At 43.5% G+C, this 14,070-nt stretch overlaps 1 protein-coding gene across 13 annotated transcripts in view; it reads right to left on the minus strand.

The window, feature by feature from the left end:
- Positions 1-9,791, minus strand: part of cacna1g (calcium channel, voltage-dependent, T type, alpha 1G subunit) — a 183,307-nt gene extending 173,516 nt beyond the window's left edge. For 10 of the 13 annotated variants that reach the window (XM_053854164.1, XM_053854157.1, XM_053854163.1 and 7 more), the window contains exons 1-2: positions 9,130-9,790; positions 8,564-8,881 (exon numbers count right to left, since the gene is read on the minus strand). In XM_053854164.1, coding sequence (XP_053710139.1) covers positions 8,564-8,874 — 311 coding nt within the window. In that variant the 5' untranslated portion in view covers positions 8,875-8,881; positions 9,130-9,790. Of the gene's footprint in view, positions 1-8,563; positions 8,882-9,129 lie in introns of all 13 variants that reach the window. The other 3 variants (XM_053854153.1, XM_053854162.1, XM_053854161.1) reach the window with 2 other exon arrangements.
- Between the last annotated feature and the right edge of the window lie 4,279 nt (positions 9,792-14,070).

Consider the following 14,070-nt stretch of genomic DNA (forward strand, 5'->3'; position numbering starts at 1 on the left):
GAGGCCATCTGTTTGTCAAATCGTTCTCTGATGTTTGAATAGACAGACAGAGAGAGAGAGGAAATTTTTAAAGCCAAGAAATGCCAATGAATTGCCCCCTCAGGGAAGGAGTGTTTTTGCTGGCTCTGCACTGATGGACTGGCTTATAATAAAGCCCTTACCTTAGCTCAGCCATGATGAAGCAATACAATGTCAGTCTCTCGCTTTCAAAAGCTCAAGTCTCGGTCGACAGCTCCCATGAAGGGGTATATTTTGATGTTTAACTCTAGATAAAAAGACGTGTGTTTGTGTATCATTATGTGCAGTTTAAAATGTACACCTATTTAAATATCGAATACATTGAAGTTATAAAAAGTCAAAGTCAAAGCAGGTGCTTCACGCATCGCTGTTGACATTTCTATTTCAATTCTTTTCTATATCTTTAAGAATTACATCGTCCAAAGAGGCTGGGTATCGACAAGTGAGTCCTTTTCTTTCTCCATTATTCAGGTGCAAAATATACATCCATAATAAGAGGATTCATTCGAACCTAAAGGAGGTATTTTTGCGCTAAACAGCTTAATAGACCACCCCCGAAATGTCTATCCACAACATCTGGTACGCGAGCAGTCATTGACCACACAAGGCGACATAATGACCAAAATATGGCTAAAATAATCAACCCCCCCATCTTCAGTACAAATGCTTGACAGTAGTTTTCACAATATCTGCCCACCAACATCTAGAATTGCCCCTGTTCATGAAGTGTATATATCATTGATAGTTAGGAGTAAACCCTAAAACAGCCAGTACACACTTGCACACAATCGTTTCCTGAGAAGAACCCCTGAAAAAGAATTCATTATACAACATGCATACTTTATCTCTTACATCCACTGCTCTTCTTGTACAACCAGACTTGGCCTTTTTTAAAGGTCTCACAGCAATTTGTTAACAAGGCCGCCAGAGTCTAAGGTGTGCATGGGAGAGGCATGAGTGCGAGCAGGGAGATAGAAGGATATAAAAGCTATAAGAAGGTTGCTCCTGCACTGCAGACACACCCACACATGAACACAGCAGAGCAGTTACAATACTGTGAACTACTTTTCACCCCATACAAAAAGACAAGTCCCTATTTTTGCTGTTATTTCAACGTTAAACTTTCTCTTAAATCAACTTTGAACTCTCTAGTCTACAGTGACTCCTGAGGTAGCTACAGGACGCCTGGCCGTTGGTGAAAACCACTAACCAATGACTCCATAAAGTACTTCTACAGTGCATATAGAATGCTGTTAAATCAGATGCTTGCTAAACAAACACGGTAGGTCTCAAAAGGTTAAAGTTGATAGTATTGACAGCACCTGGTCTAAAAGGTTTTTCGTCTTCACCAATTGAAGACATATTCTTTGACAAGTCTTTTATGTGTCCGTTGTCTTATGTGTACAACTTATGTTGCACTTGCTTCCTCGATGGATTTTTTTGAGTTTCGAGCTGCTAACCTTTATCCTTGTTCGATCTTTGGCTAGACAGTTTGATCTCCGAGTGTTTAATATTGTCCTACTTTCAGGAGTTTGTCAATTGGAGATTAGATCCCATCTGATCATTACAGTAAGTGTATTTCACAAAAATATTCAGTAAATCTCAACGCCTTGGCCACCTTCATTGGTCAAAACCCAAAAGTTCAAAGTGCAATGCAAATGTTTGGAGAAACACATACAGTATCACAGGGCGATAAAATACAGTGTTTTGTGGCAGCAAAGACTGCAAAAACACCCGTAGTGGTCGGTTTTATATACTACAACATGGGCCTTTTAAAAAGCATTCCAGCTCTCATATACACACTAGTGTCTTTCGGTCAGCAAAAACAATAAATAAACAAAATTGTTCCCCATTCTTTGCTCAAGTTAAACATTTTCTTTCAATAAATATGAGAGAGAAAAATGGAATAACACGAACAGGGACACAATCTGATTTTAAGTGAAGAGTTGAACAGCTGTCCGGTAGTCGAATGTGGCTCCGACATTTAGGCTTCTACAGATAGCTTCTGTTATAAATTGGCACTACATAAATAAAATTTGATTTGACCTTCATGCCAGGCATTCCCTCTCATTGATCTCTGTGGTATTTACATACTTTCCTCTCTGTCATCCTTATAAATGCGGCCTGCCAGCGCTCATGGAATTCTGCTGCTCACTGTTTATGGGTTAAATGCCAACTGAGGAAAAAAAAAATGTTCCAAGCGTCCAGACAAAAAACAATAAGAAATTCTATTCACGACTTTTGTGATTTACAGGATGAAACCCAAACATGAGGGTGGTAGACAAGCACTTCAGATCCATTTGTAAGCAAAATATCACAGCTGCTTATCCTCCTGTGGTTATGCATTGCATGTATAGCTCTGTCGACATTTCGGAAGTCTGATCCAGCTTTCTTTCTCTTTCTAAAACACTAAGGAGCACAAGGTGTGGGAACAGAGATGTGTACAAGGGTACTATATAGCGCTAACATTGACTTTAACTTTTCATTTCGTGCAACACATTCTGTGGACAGTGTCTCAGTCTAATGGCTACTAGAAGGGTATTAGTTTCATCAGCCAAATCTTGCTTCTCCTGTAACAGCATTTGCCCCTGAGAAGGTGGGCAGGCTGTCATATGTTGGCAGCGTTGCACAAAATACCTGTGGAATTAGTTGAAAACTAAAAAAAAAAAACACATCTTTGTGCTTGTTCAGTTTGCAGTTCAACAGCAAAACCAAAGCCGCTCATTAAGAACGGACCTCATACCGAGTCATCTTACTAAAACCTTAACCCTTTGGAACCTCGGGCTCTGCTCAGATCTCCGTTACACGTTTTGGAGTTAAAAAGCAAACATGGTTGTATCACCCATAATTTCATGCATCATGGGTGTGTCATTGCAAACTAATATTTCACTGGTATTCATGAATGAATTTTGATCAACACTCAAGTCCAAAAGGGCCATTTACTACTTTCAGTCTGACTGAGTTGGTGACTAAGTATGAGGGTCTATATGATCACAGCAAGTGGGATTGGAAGACAAGCTGGGCCAACCCTGTGACATGGTGGAAAACATATACAGTCAGATGATTACTAAGCTATTTGTCATCTACAATGCCTCTTCAGTTCACAAGCTGATGTGTGAGCAATCCACTAAAACGGCACCGCTGCTAGCATATAGTACATGGTGAAATAGAAAGTGACCTCAGCGTCAGTCAAAGCTTGATTCTTACTTTAAGAAGATTGAATTTAGATAGAGTATTTGGGCTCAGTCATCCCAGAATAGTGGACTGAGATCAAGGTAGGTGAAGAGTAGAGTGCAGGCTGGGTGGCACAGGAGGAGCTGTGAGGGGGTCTGCGATCTGTGATGGATGAGTAGCTGCTCGAGTCTGAGGTATGCTTTATAGAAAAGTGATGTCTGGAAACTGACAAGAAGAATCAGAGTTAGACGTGGCAGAGATGATCATGGTGAGGTTTTCATTTTAAGTGACTCAGAAGAATGAAATTAGAAATGGTACATCGGAGGGACAGACGTCTGACCTACAAAGTTAGGTAGGCCAGACGGTTTGGACACTTGGACAGGAGAGACAGTGAACATGTTCGCTGAAGGATGATAAAAACGGATGCACTAGGGCGAAGAACAAGGCGTGGCATATTGACTATCATCAAGTGGAGTTTTGCCTCCAATGTTGATGTAGAAATTGCCCACCTGTGTTGCATGCAGACACATTGGTGAGGCCAGAGCAAACAGAGACAGAGACTGACAAAGAATAGAGACGCATGAGTCGACTAGTCATATAAACACATGTATTTATTTCTTGCATCTTCAATAAATGTTTCTATTTGTCTGGGTTAGTCTCTGTATGCTGTGGTCTCTACAGTGTCGCGACACGGTCTTGAGTACAACACCACTTCTGAGATCTCTTGATAAACATAGTGCCTTATGTGGCCATGACTTTGCTGTACATCGAGAAACATAATACAAATTTGGGAAACGTGATATTCTCTGCATCACATTGGAACGGAGGTCAAAATGTGTTGCCTACTCCACAACCACTTTCCCAGTTAGCCAGGATCAAGAGTCACTGAAGCCAATCCTTGTTTCTCATGGCGACAGCTGGGCCATTAAGATTAATGTGGCAGCTCGACTGCCAGGATTAGCATGTGCATGTAAACAAACTTTTAAAAATCCCAGTTGAGCATACGTTTTATTTCAGGTTAAACTTTAATGTGAACGTGTGTGTGCGTTATAAATAAGAGATATGTGTCGTGTGCTCACAGAGAAATCCTCCCTGTCTGAAATGCTTGTCACATGCGACGCTCATTCAAGTCACATCATAGGCTGAGCAATAAATCGCAGACGAAATGTGTTGAAACACACTCAAGCTTACGGTTGTTCTCTGAATGAATTCTTTATCAAACTAAAGCTTTCAGGGCATGAGTTTGCTGTTAACGTCCATACAGAGAACTGAAGGAAGAAAGTAGAAAATCTGCAAACGTCAGATCGCACACCTTTGACCAAAGATCTAACAGCATGAGTGATTGTGATGGAACTTTCAAAGTCGTTGAAAATGTCAAAATTCTCCAAGGAGTCAGTGGTAGAGCGAGGTTGAGAAGCCAAGAGAGAAAATATGAAAGCTGTTGGTGGGTAGAGCCCTACTTTTTCACCTCTTAGAAATGCTCTCTGAAATCCCTGTCGCTTCCACAACCCAGCCTGTTCATATATAATTTTACACTTTTCCCTCCTGTTCTGCAACTTTTCTTTTCCTCCTACTGGTTTTGGAGGCCGCCGAATATGGCAAGGGCCCTCACACAGACTGTTCAGCCAAAACACGTCTTTTAATTTGGTTGGGGAAGGAAAGAATGGGTCAGAAAAAAATGAAACACAGAAGTTGCAATGGAAAAGAACAGTTGCACTGATTTATTAAGTCACATCAACCTTCATTATCTGGTTGATGTTGGCCAGAATTAGGCTGCACATGAAACAGAGCAAACCAGTAGCAAACCTCCTCAACAATCCCCCCTCCGTTTGAGTGCAAGCTGTTATGTTGTGTTTCCAATGCGGCTGCAGGATGACAAACACCTAAATGGCTCAGGTGTCCTCCCTCACTGTCCTGGGTCGTGTAATTCTCTGCTTAGATCAGTGTCAGCAAAGGATAGAGAGGACTGGATGCCTTCCCGAAATCCCCTCCTCCTTTGTCTTGGCACCAGATACAACTCCCCGACACAGTGAGGAAACCAACAGGAGTCCTGTGGAAGTGTGTACTGCATGTGTGTGTGTTACACAGCCTCAGCAACAAAAGCTCTCGATCATGCACGAGTTCTGTAGGAATCATTAGCAGGAGGAATTTCACACAAGCAATGTGTTTGGAAAGAAATCACTGCGTACACCTCATGGGGTCTCTGCCTAAATGCCTCAACAAGTATCCAGGGGTCCTAATTACTTCAGACTGTTGAGAATGGCCGCGTGCCACCTGAGACCGGGGGCTCACTGAGGTCATGAGTTTTTAGAATACATCCTTGGCCCAGCGATCAGTTAGGTTTTCCTGCACTGTTGCTCTGACAAGAGGAGGCAGCATCAGAGCTGAGGCAGAGTTGGTAGCTGAATGTATTTATAGCAGGAGTAAGAGAGACTGCTGCAGGAGTAAAAATCCTCGAAAACCGAGAGGTGTGGAGAGGCAGCAGCAGAGGAGGGCACGAATCAACAGAGGAACAGTTAAAAATAATGCAAAAGATACATCCAACCTGCATGAGCGCACGCACGCTCACATATACGCAAGATTGATCTGCATTACCGAATCAATGACCTTTTCCTAAGTAGGAGCTGGTACACACTAAAGGGCAAATGAGAAGACAGCAAACATAAATGCAACACTAAAAGCCTTGAGGTTGACTGAACACACATACATGTACCCATAACATTACACGATAACGGGCAAGTCTTTCCCGCAGTCATCAATATCAACAGAGGCGGTCAAATCCCTCACTAACAACCTGAACTAAACAGATCACAGCAGCAGAGAAGCATAATGTTGAGATGACTGAAGCATTACATCTTTTAACTGCATCCTGTTTGATGCTTCAGTTCTGGTCGATGCTACTTGATGACAGATCGATGCAAAAAGACTGAGGCGTTGCGTCTTCAACTGAAAAATGTCAAGACATAAACTGCATACCAAAAGTACACCTGTATTTATTGGCAGCGCTATTTGACTCATATGTGTCAAACGCAAGCCTGGGAGCCAAATCCATCTGTGCAAGTCCTTTTATGTGGCCGGTGAAAGGCATGCAACAATTGCATGCAACAGTCACAATGACACTTCCAAAAACATAAAATTCACATGGAGAGATGGGACTCTGAAGAAAATTGAGAAGGGCATGTATCTTTTGTGTTACGAGACTAAGTCAGTAGTAAAGGGTAATGTTGTCAGTATCCAGACCAATAAAATAAAATAAAAAATAAAACCAATAACAATATTACATTCTTTCTAGACTCATAGTCTCTGTCAAATGCTTGTTCAGTCCAAAACTTTAATATGTTTAAGATTTTGACCCGCAGTGTGGAATCATCTCATCCAAATCAAAGTACTATCCAGCTGACTTTCATCGCTCTAAACTTTTCATCAGTTAGTTGCATACATAACCATAAGCAGCTCATCCCCTGCCGTCCATTTCACAATACATTAATAGTCAATGCCCCCCTGGAGTTTCACCAAACAAGATGAATTTGAAACTTGCTGAATGTATCCCAGTCATATGAAAGAGATTTGATGTCGACTGATATCAACTGGACACACATCAGAGCATCCCTGCAGCACATCCCAATTACTGGTCTGCATCGCTTGCGAGTTCCTAACAAGTGTGTGTTCTGCCATTAGAAAATGCTTTGTTTTTTGCAACTAAAGGTATTTAGTTATGTTATAAACAGGGAAGAGCCTTGACCCTTTGCAAAGCAAAAACTATATGTGCAGGAGTTAACTTTTTTCACAAGTTATTTTCATTTATCTTGAATGGTTTTCTGATATAAACACACAATCCATGATAATAATAATAAGCTAGACCCTGGTCTTCATTTCTGCATGAATTTCGGTGTTTGGACTGAGATTCAAGAACATGGAAGATGTAATGCGATTCCATGCGAATGCTAACATGACAAACAACTGAACAGATTTTACCAAAGGCTCTCCCTGAAGAGATGATACTGGTTGCAATATCTTCCCATTTAACTCACAGATCCAGCTATGCTTCGGGGGCCAGATGGGAATATACGGCTCTTACGTGATCATCCCTGTGGGAGGTTGCCCCAACCTAAAATGCTTGAGCACTCCTCACTTGGTCACCAGTAATAAGGATCTTCTTCCGATGCAACCATGTGTCTCCTCTGAAGATTTGACATTTGAAGACACGGAACTCAGGCTGAGACATAACAAAGTAAAAGTGCCACCATCGTAACACCTGCTCCAACCTCTTAGATCTGAACCACGATAAACTGAAACAACAGACACACCTAGGGAGAGTTGCCCACGCGATGAGGGAGAAAGGCTGACAGCTGGAAAGGAAAGTCTCCAGTGCCTCCTTTCACTCTCTTCCTCATGCTTGGTGGCTCTCCAGAGACCTGAATCAGTCCCGGTCTTAGCAAAATGAATCAATAACACACTTCGATGGCAAGAATAACTCAATAAGGGTCTGTGACTTGAATGGACTACACCCTAACCACTGCGGTTCAAGCATTAAAATGGTGGGGGCTCAATAAACAGCCAGGCTAGGTGTGCGTCAATAAACTAATTATGACACACACAGACCTTCACCCACACATGCCGTGTTGATGCAGTCATGTGAGGTCGATTGATTTTCATCAGCCACAGTTTCTATGAATAATTGATAAGAAGCACACAGCAGCCTGGCCGAGAGGCAGGCAAAACAGGTGGGCTGCGCGGACATACAGGATTTGGGCAAAGGAGAAGAGCATCCTCCTGCTCAGATGGTGCAGTCTGAACCACTGTTGCCACGATCAAACCATAAGACGCACAATGCAAGTCATTCAGCCAAACATTAACAGATTCATATATGGTTCCGTGTGGTTCAATTCTCACGCAAGCTCATCCAGAAAACCTCATAATTCATCATTTAATATTAAAATGTTCATATTGGAGCTCTGTTTTTCACCCTTTGTGTGAGTGCATGTATACAGATATTATTTATTTGCGTTACTTTGCTAATTATTTTCAAATAACTTAAAAGAAAGACTATAATTTTTAATAATTTTGTCTTATTTGTTGCCCTTATTTCATGCTTTTTATGATCCAGCCACACAAATTCACTGAGTTATTAGGGTTCCGCATTATATAAAAAAAATGTCTTGCCACATTGTTTTGGTGATCCAAATACCATACAAAAAAAGACCGAATCCCAACCCCAAAGTCACATGAACGATCGTTATGCTTCGCATTACTTGCCATCAGATCATCCGGAGAAGCAACACAGCCAACTCTATTTCATCTTACCTGCCACAATTGGACCCGTGCGTAATTACGCATGACTGGAATCCTATGCATCAGTAAAAAAGGATATGGATTGCGGACCATCTTTAGACACCAATTCCGGGGGCGTGTGGTTTGCTTCAGGTAGAAGAAGACCACAGGGGCCAGGTCAGGGTAAGGGACACTCTCCTCTCCGCTCACCGACGCATCCTCTCCGGCAGTAGAGATCCGGTCCGGCGCTGGGGACGCAGGCTCCACCAGTACTTCGCTGCGCTCTCCACCTCCGCTTACGACCGCGGACAGGTCATTGAGGCGGATGAAACTCCGAGGCAGCGAGGAGCGGCCCTCCGAACCCCTTGGGTCAGGGGTCCCGGAGAGGTTTTCCGCATCCTCTGCCATCATTCCACTCCTGTGGGCGAAGCGTGTAGATGTTTAGATTCCCAGAACGTCCCACACAGAATATTCGAAAGACCCCCGTCATTTAACCAATGACGTTTATCACCATCTGCTAAAAGGAACATTGTAACATCATTGATAAATCCTTGAAAGACGCGCGTCAAACCACAATGCCACTCCATTACAATATATTTAGCACGCAAGAATGCTTCAGTATTTTGGATGTACAGTAAGTGTGTTGCTGGAACATCTCTCAATTACCTGTAATAGACTCTGGAGTTGTGCCCACAGCGTATTCACTCATCGCATGATCAGGAGTTGTAATGGCCAATGCATCGACTACGGTTTTCAGGGAGAAACTAACGGAGAAAAAAACCAAGAGTTTGCCAATGCGGAGAGTCCTGGGTGTTTGGTGCGCCTGGCGGACCGCAGGCTATAGTTCCCAGGTGCTGCTGCGCGGTTGGCTCTCACACGACGCGGCCAGACCCCGGTCTCTGGTGCTCTCCCCTCTCCTGGGGCCTCATCCACACTTGAAACTGACGCACACCGGAGATAAAAGTGCGTCTCTGCGTCCTCCGAAGAGCAAAAAAAACTTACTTAGCAACCCATCTCGTCTCCAGAGAACAGGCGCGGAAAATAAAAAATCATCAGTTCGGTTCCCCCGTCGCTTCTCCGCGTCAGAAACAAATATCCAGCACTTTTATTGCATCCACAGGCGGTTTTCAGCGGAGATCCCACACCTCATCCACGAAGACACCGCTGCACATCGTGTCGTGTTCACAGATTTGATTCAAAAAAACGTCAAGGAAGGCTCATCTTCTCCTTTCCGGCGCGCTCTCACTCGCACTCGTGTCTCCCTCAGACTGCAATCGGTCGGTTTCGTCCATCAGCAAAGCCCGCACACAGCTGGATGGAGGGGTCCTAACTTCTAAGAGCCCGCCCTCAACAGCGAGTTTCCACCAATGATTCCGCGGCCGGAGTGGAAGCTGCGCTCTCGTTGGCCGAGCGCCTTGTCAGTCGCAGTTAACACGGAGAGCGGAGGGAGTGAAACAGCTGGAATTTAATTGTCAACTGTCAGCCAATCAGAGCGAAGGGAGTGATGGCATCTCGGCTGCAGAACTTCACGGTGATGGAAATGTTTCTCCACGCCACAAGAAACAAGTAATGCACCACTTTACCTGACAGGAGGCATGAAAGCAATATGCCACAAGGAACATGTCATAGCCTGCCGACGTGAAATTGAGCAGTAAGAAATTGCAAGAGCACAATGCAAACCATGAGTGAACCACAGACAAGAAGAGCCAAGTTAACATATGCAGCATTATGAAGTTTTTCACACAGGTGCTCGAGAGCAGCGATTGTGGGAGGATCGGACCGCGACCTTCAGCATGCACTGGCGCCGTTTGCAGCCCAGTGTGATGTGGCCGGGATGAGGATCAGCACCTCCAAGTCTGAGGCCATGGTTCTCGACCGGAATAAGGTGGTTTGCTCTCTCCAGGTCGGTGGAGAGTTCTTGCCCCAAGTGGTGGAGTTTAGCGTGAGATTGACGGGTTGGTGCAGCGGCAGCAGTGATGCGGTCGCTGTATCGGACCGTCGTGGTGAAGAGGGAGCTGAGTCACAAGACAAAGCTCTCGATTTACCAATCGATCTACGTTCCCACCGTCACCTATGGTCATGAGCTTTGGGTAATGACCGAAAAGATGAGATCGCGGATACAAGCGGCTGAGATGAGTTTCCTCCGCAGAGTGGCTGGGCGCACCCTTAGAGATAGGGTGAGGAGTTCGGTCATCCGGGAGGAACTCGGGGTGGAGCCGCTGCTCCTCCACATGGAGAGGAACCAGCTGAGGTGGCTCGGGCATCTGATCCGGATGCCCCATGGACGCCTCCCTGGGGAGGTGTTCCGGGCATGTCCTACCGGGAGGAGACCCCGGGGAAGACCCAGGACTCGCTGGAGAGATTATGTCTCCAGTCTGGCCTGGGAACGGATCGGGAAATTTGGGCCTCCTTACTCCGAATGCTGCCTCCGCGACCCGACCCCAGATATGCGGCAGACGAAGGTGAAGGTCAAAGGTATAAGTTCCATAACTGGCCGCTGTATTTCTTACTACTGAATGATTCAGACTTTACCACACACTCCACATGAAGTGGTTCCACAAGTATAACAGAAATACAACAATGTTCAATAACACAAACATGTCTAGTCAGACCTCTTGAACTGGGAGGCAGTTGATGTAAATATGTCTGAGGCTTTAAACACACACAAAAAAAACAGATGTCATGGGGTTAAAGAGAAATTAGCATCCATTTTCTTTGACGTATCCAAGGTCAGAATGCAGAGGCAGAGGAGGTCCAGCCGAGTTCGAGCTGCGCCCCAGCTGTTGTTTCCAGACAGTTTCAGGGACTGTTGACAATGAGACAAGTAACAGGTAATTCGATTTTTTCCAAGTGTTTCAGATGAACCTGAGGGTTGAGTTTCATCTATGTTTTTGCTCGGTTTGTACTGGGCAGTCCGAGCAAATGATTGTTGAATGCTTCTTTAGAGCATCAATCTATCACTGAAACAAGTCTGATAGTTCGAATCAACTTACTTAACATATTTGAAATCAATTCCTGAAGAAGCACAAAGCTGCTCTGTTGTTAAGGTTCTTGTGGCCACTAGGGGGTTTCCCTGGCATGTGAGCACTCCTGTTGGAGCAAAGAAAATGTTTTAATTGAAAGCATGATGGAGTTGTTTCTCTCTGGTCACATTAATGTTCATTACACTCTATGATTTATGGTGAGGGCAAATCGATGGCAGAACACAATGTGTTTCTCGTAGCTCATGAATGACTTATCCTATGGCAGAATACTGACTGGCACACGTGGTCCACAAACACCTGCTCAGAGCGGAGGAGAAAAGCCCCTTCAGCCACTGTCGATAAATCCCAGTCCTGCTGATGACTTAATTGTCCACATTGTTAACAGAGCACCTATTAAAAAGTATTGATCCTGCGCTGCTTGTACCTGTTAATCAAGAATGGGTGGCTGTTTGAATGCATAAGGGAAACAAGAAAACACAAGTGTGCGTGTGCAGCACAATTTCTACGTCAATTAATAATCAGTTGTACGATTAAACATATATTATTTAGAAAATTGACTTTAGCTTCAGCAAGCAAACATGGGCAGCCGAGCCGTGCTTCCCAGGGTTTATGATGAACGATGTTTGTTAGCACTGACCACTCGGAGTTAAGACCTCAATTTATCAGAGTGACTGATCCGACTTCTCTGGGGAAAACGTTCGCTCGCAGACTTCTTACTGCTTGCCTTGTTTTTGTAAACAATCCAGCCATTAAGTTGCTCATTGCGACTCACCTTCAGTCAGCTGCGAAGACGGACCGAGCTGTCAGGAGGTGGTTTGGGTCTGCTGAGCCATTGGTGCAATCAGTGGTGACTGATAAGCCACAAGGCAACCAGTATCTGAAGAATAGGACAATTGCAACAGAATGAAATGTTAAAGCCTTGCACTGCTTTACTATAGTTACACATGATGAACTCAGAGCTACCACGCTCAAGTATCTTCTTGTTCTAGTATTTTGTCCAGTCATCTTGTATGTCCTGCTTTTAAACTGAACTCAGGAGGAGCCTTTTTATGTTTGGGTGTTTGTTCATATCTGTCGATGATGAATACAATGAGGTCTAACTGAAACTGTCAACATCCAAAATGTTTGCTAAATCTTTTTTCAAAATAAAAAAAAAATAAAATTCAATTACTGCAAACTGTGAGACGAAGGGGCTTCTAATTTCAATATGCAAAGGTTTCCCATCAATATTTTCTTATGTTAGATCATTTTATTTAATGTCTCTTGTTAGTAATTGAATTACCTTAAATTCCAGACTGCACATTGCGTCAGAATATTAGCCGCACCCACTAAATAGATTAAATATTCATACATAAGGTGCACTGGTCTATAAAAACAGCATCAAGACTGACTCATGAAACAAACTGGACAATGTTCTGAATTTGAATCAGGAACTCCTCACATCTTTTATTTACATTAAAGTGCTCAAAATGCACCGTTTTTGCCTGGATGTCAGAAGTTCCGGCAACGCAGCCGGTCTCAGCTGCTGCTTCTCTTCTCCGGTCCCCCAGGAGATTGGCTAAAACAGCGCATTTTGAGTCCTTAGGAGTCAATAAAATACCTGCGATTTCATTGGTTTGATGAGACAAGGCTCAGTATTTTGGCTGCATGACACTCTTCAGCCTGTAAAAATTCAAACAGTATATTAGCCATGTCAACCACAAGAAAAAGTAACGGCTTATGGTCCAGAAATTACGGTAGATAAATGTCCCAAGTCTACAACTATCTTGAGGTCCAGACCAAACAAAACACGTCACATCTTTAGGAGTCCCAAAATGTTGGAGATTTCTCGGGTAGATTCCCATTTTAGTTCTTAAAACAGGACTGAGATAGTGCAGATAGGACCTATCCCGTTTGTTTTTGGACAAGACTCTGTCTTTTTAATTCAATACAGGCTGCTTGGTGTTGAATGTACGATTAGTGATTGAAAAGAAATTGTTTCCAATGACCACAGAGTGGTGATGACTTATACTGGTCCTAACCTAGCAAATAACAAGAAGTCATAGACTTCTGTTGCATTTTTCTCCCAAGTGAATGAATGGGGAAAAAAAAAGATATGAACCACGTTTGCTTACTTTAGCCCTCATGTGACCCAAGGCAAGAGACTGCTGCACATGTGGTGTGTGGGTGTGCTATGGATACTGAAGCGTTGGTCCACAACAATATCACTCACTGACTAAATGAAAACACTTAAACGAATGCCTCTAGACTACACAAAATTCTGACTCCTTCGTGCATCGTGAGTTCTGTGCATGAGGAGTCACTCGCTGGTTACCGTGGTTACTATTTTGACTACAATTTTTGTGAGGAAAAGGATTATTTCTTTGAAGAAAAAAGAAATGTCTGAAAATCATAACCTGTTACAGAAAATATGAGAAGAAAACCAAGGCAGGGTTCAAGAACGTCTGACATTATGACTAATAGTTGCTGAGACACGTCTATCCGACTCTTTCACCTGCGTCTCATCAAAGCTGTTGTTTTACCTCACAAATGCAAAACATAGAACTGAAAGTTGCCTTTCCCAAACAAGAGCAGAAGTGAAGAAAAAGTGAAGAGTGGAAGAAACAGAAGGGCTCTCAGTGCC

This window comes from Synchiropus splendidus, chromosome 1, assembly GCF_027744825.2.
Source record: "Synchiropus splendidus isolate RoL2022-P1 chromosome 1, RoL_Sspl_1.0, whole genome shotgun sequence".
NCBI classification, from domain to species: Eukaryota; Metazoa; Chordata; class Actinopteri; order Syngnathiformes; family Callionymidae; genus Synchiropus; species Synchiropus splendidus.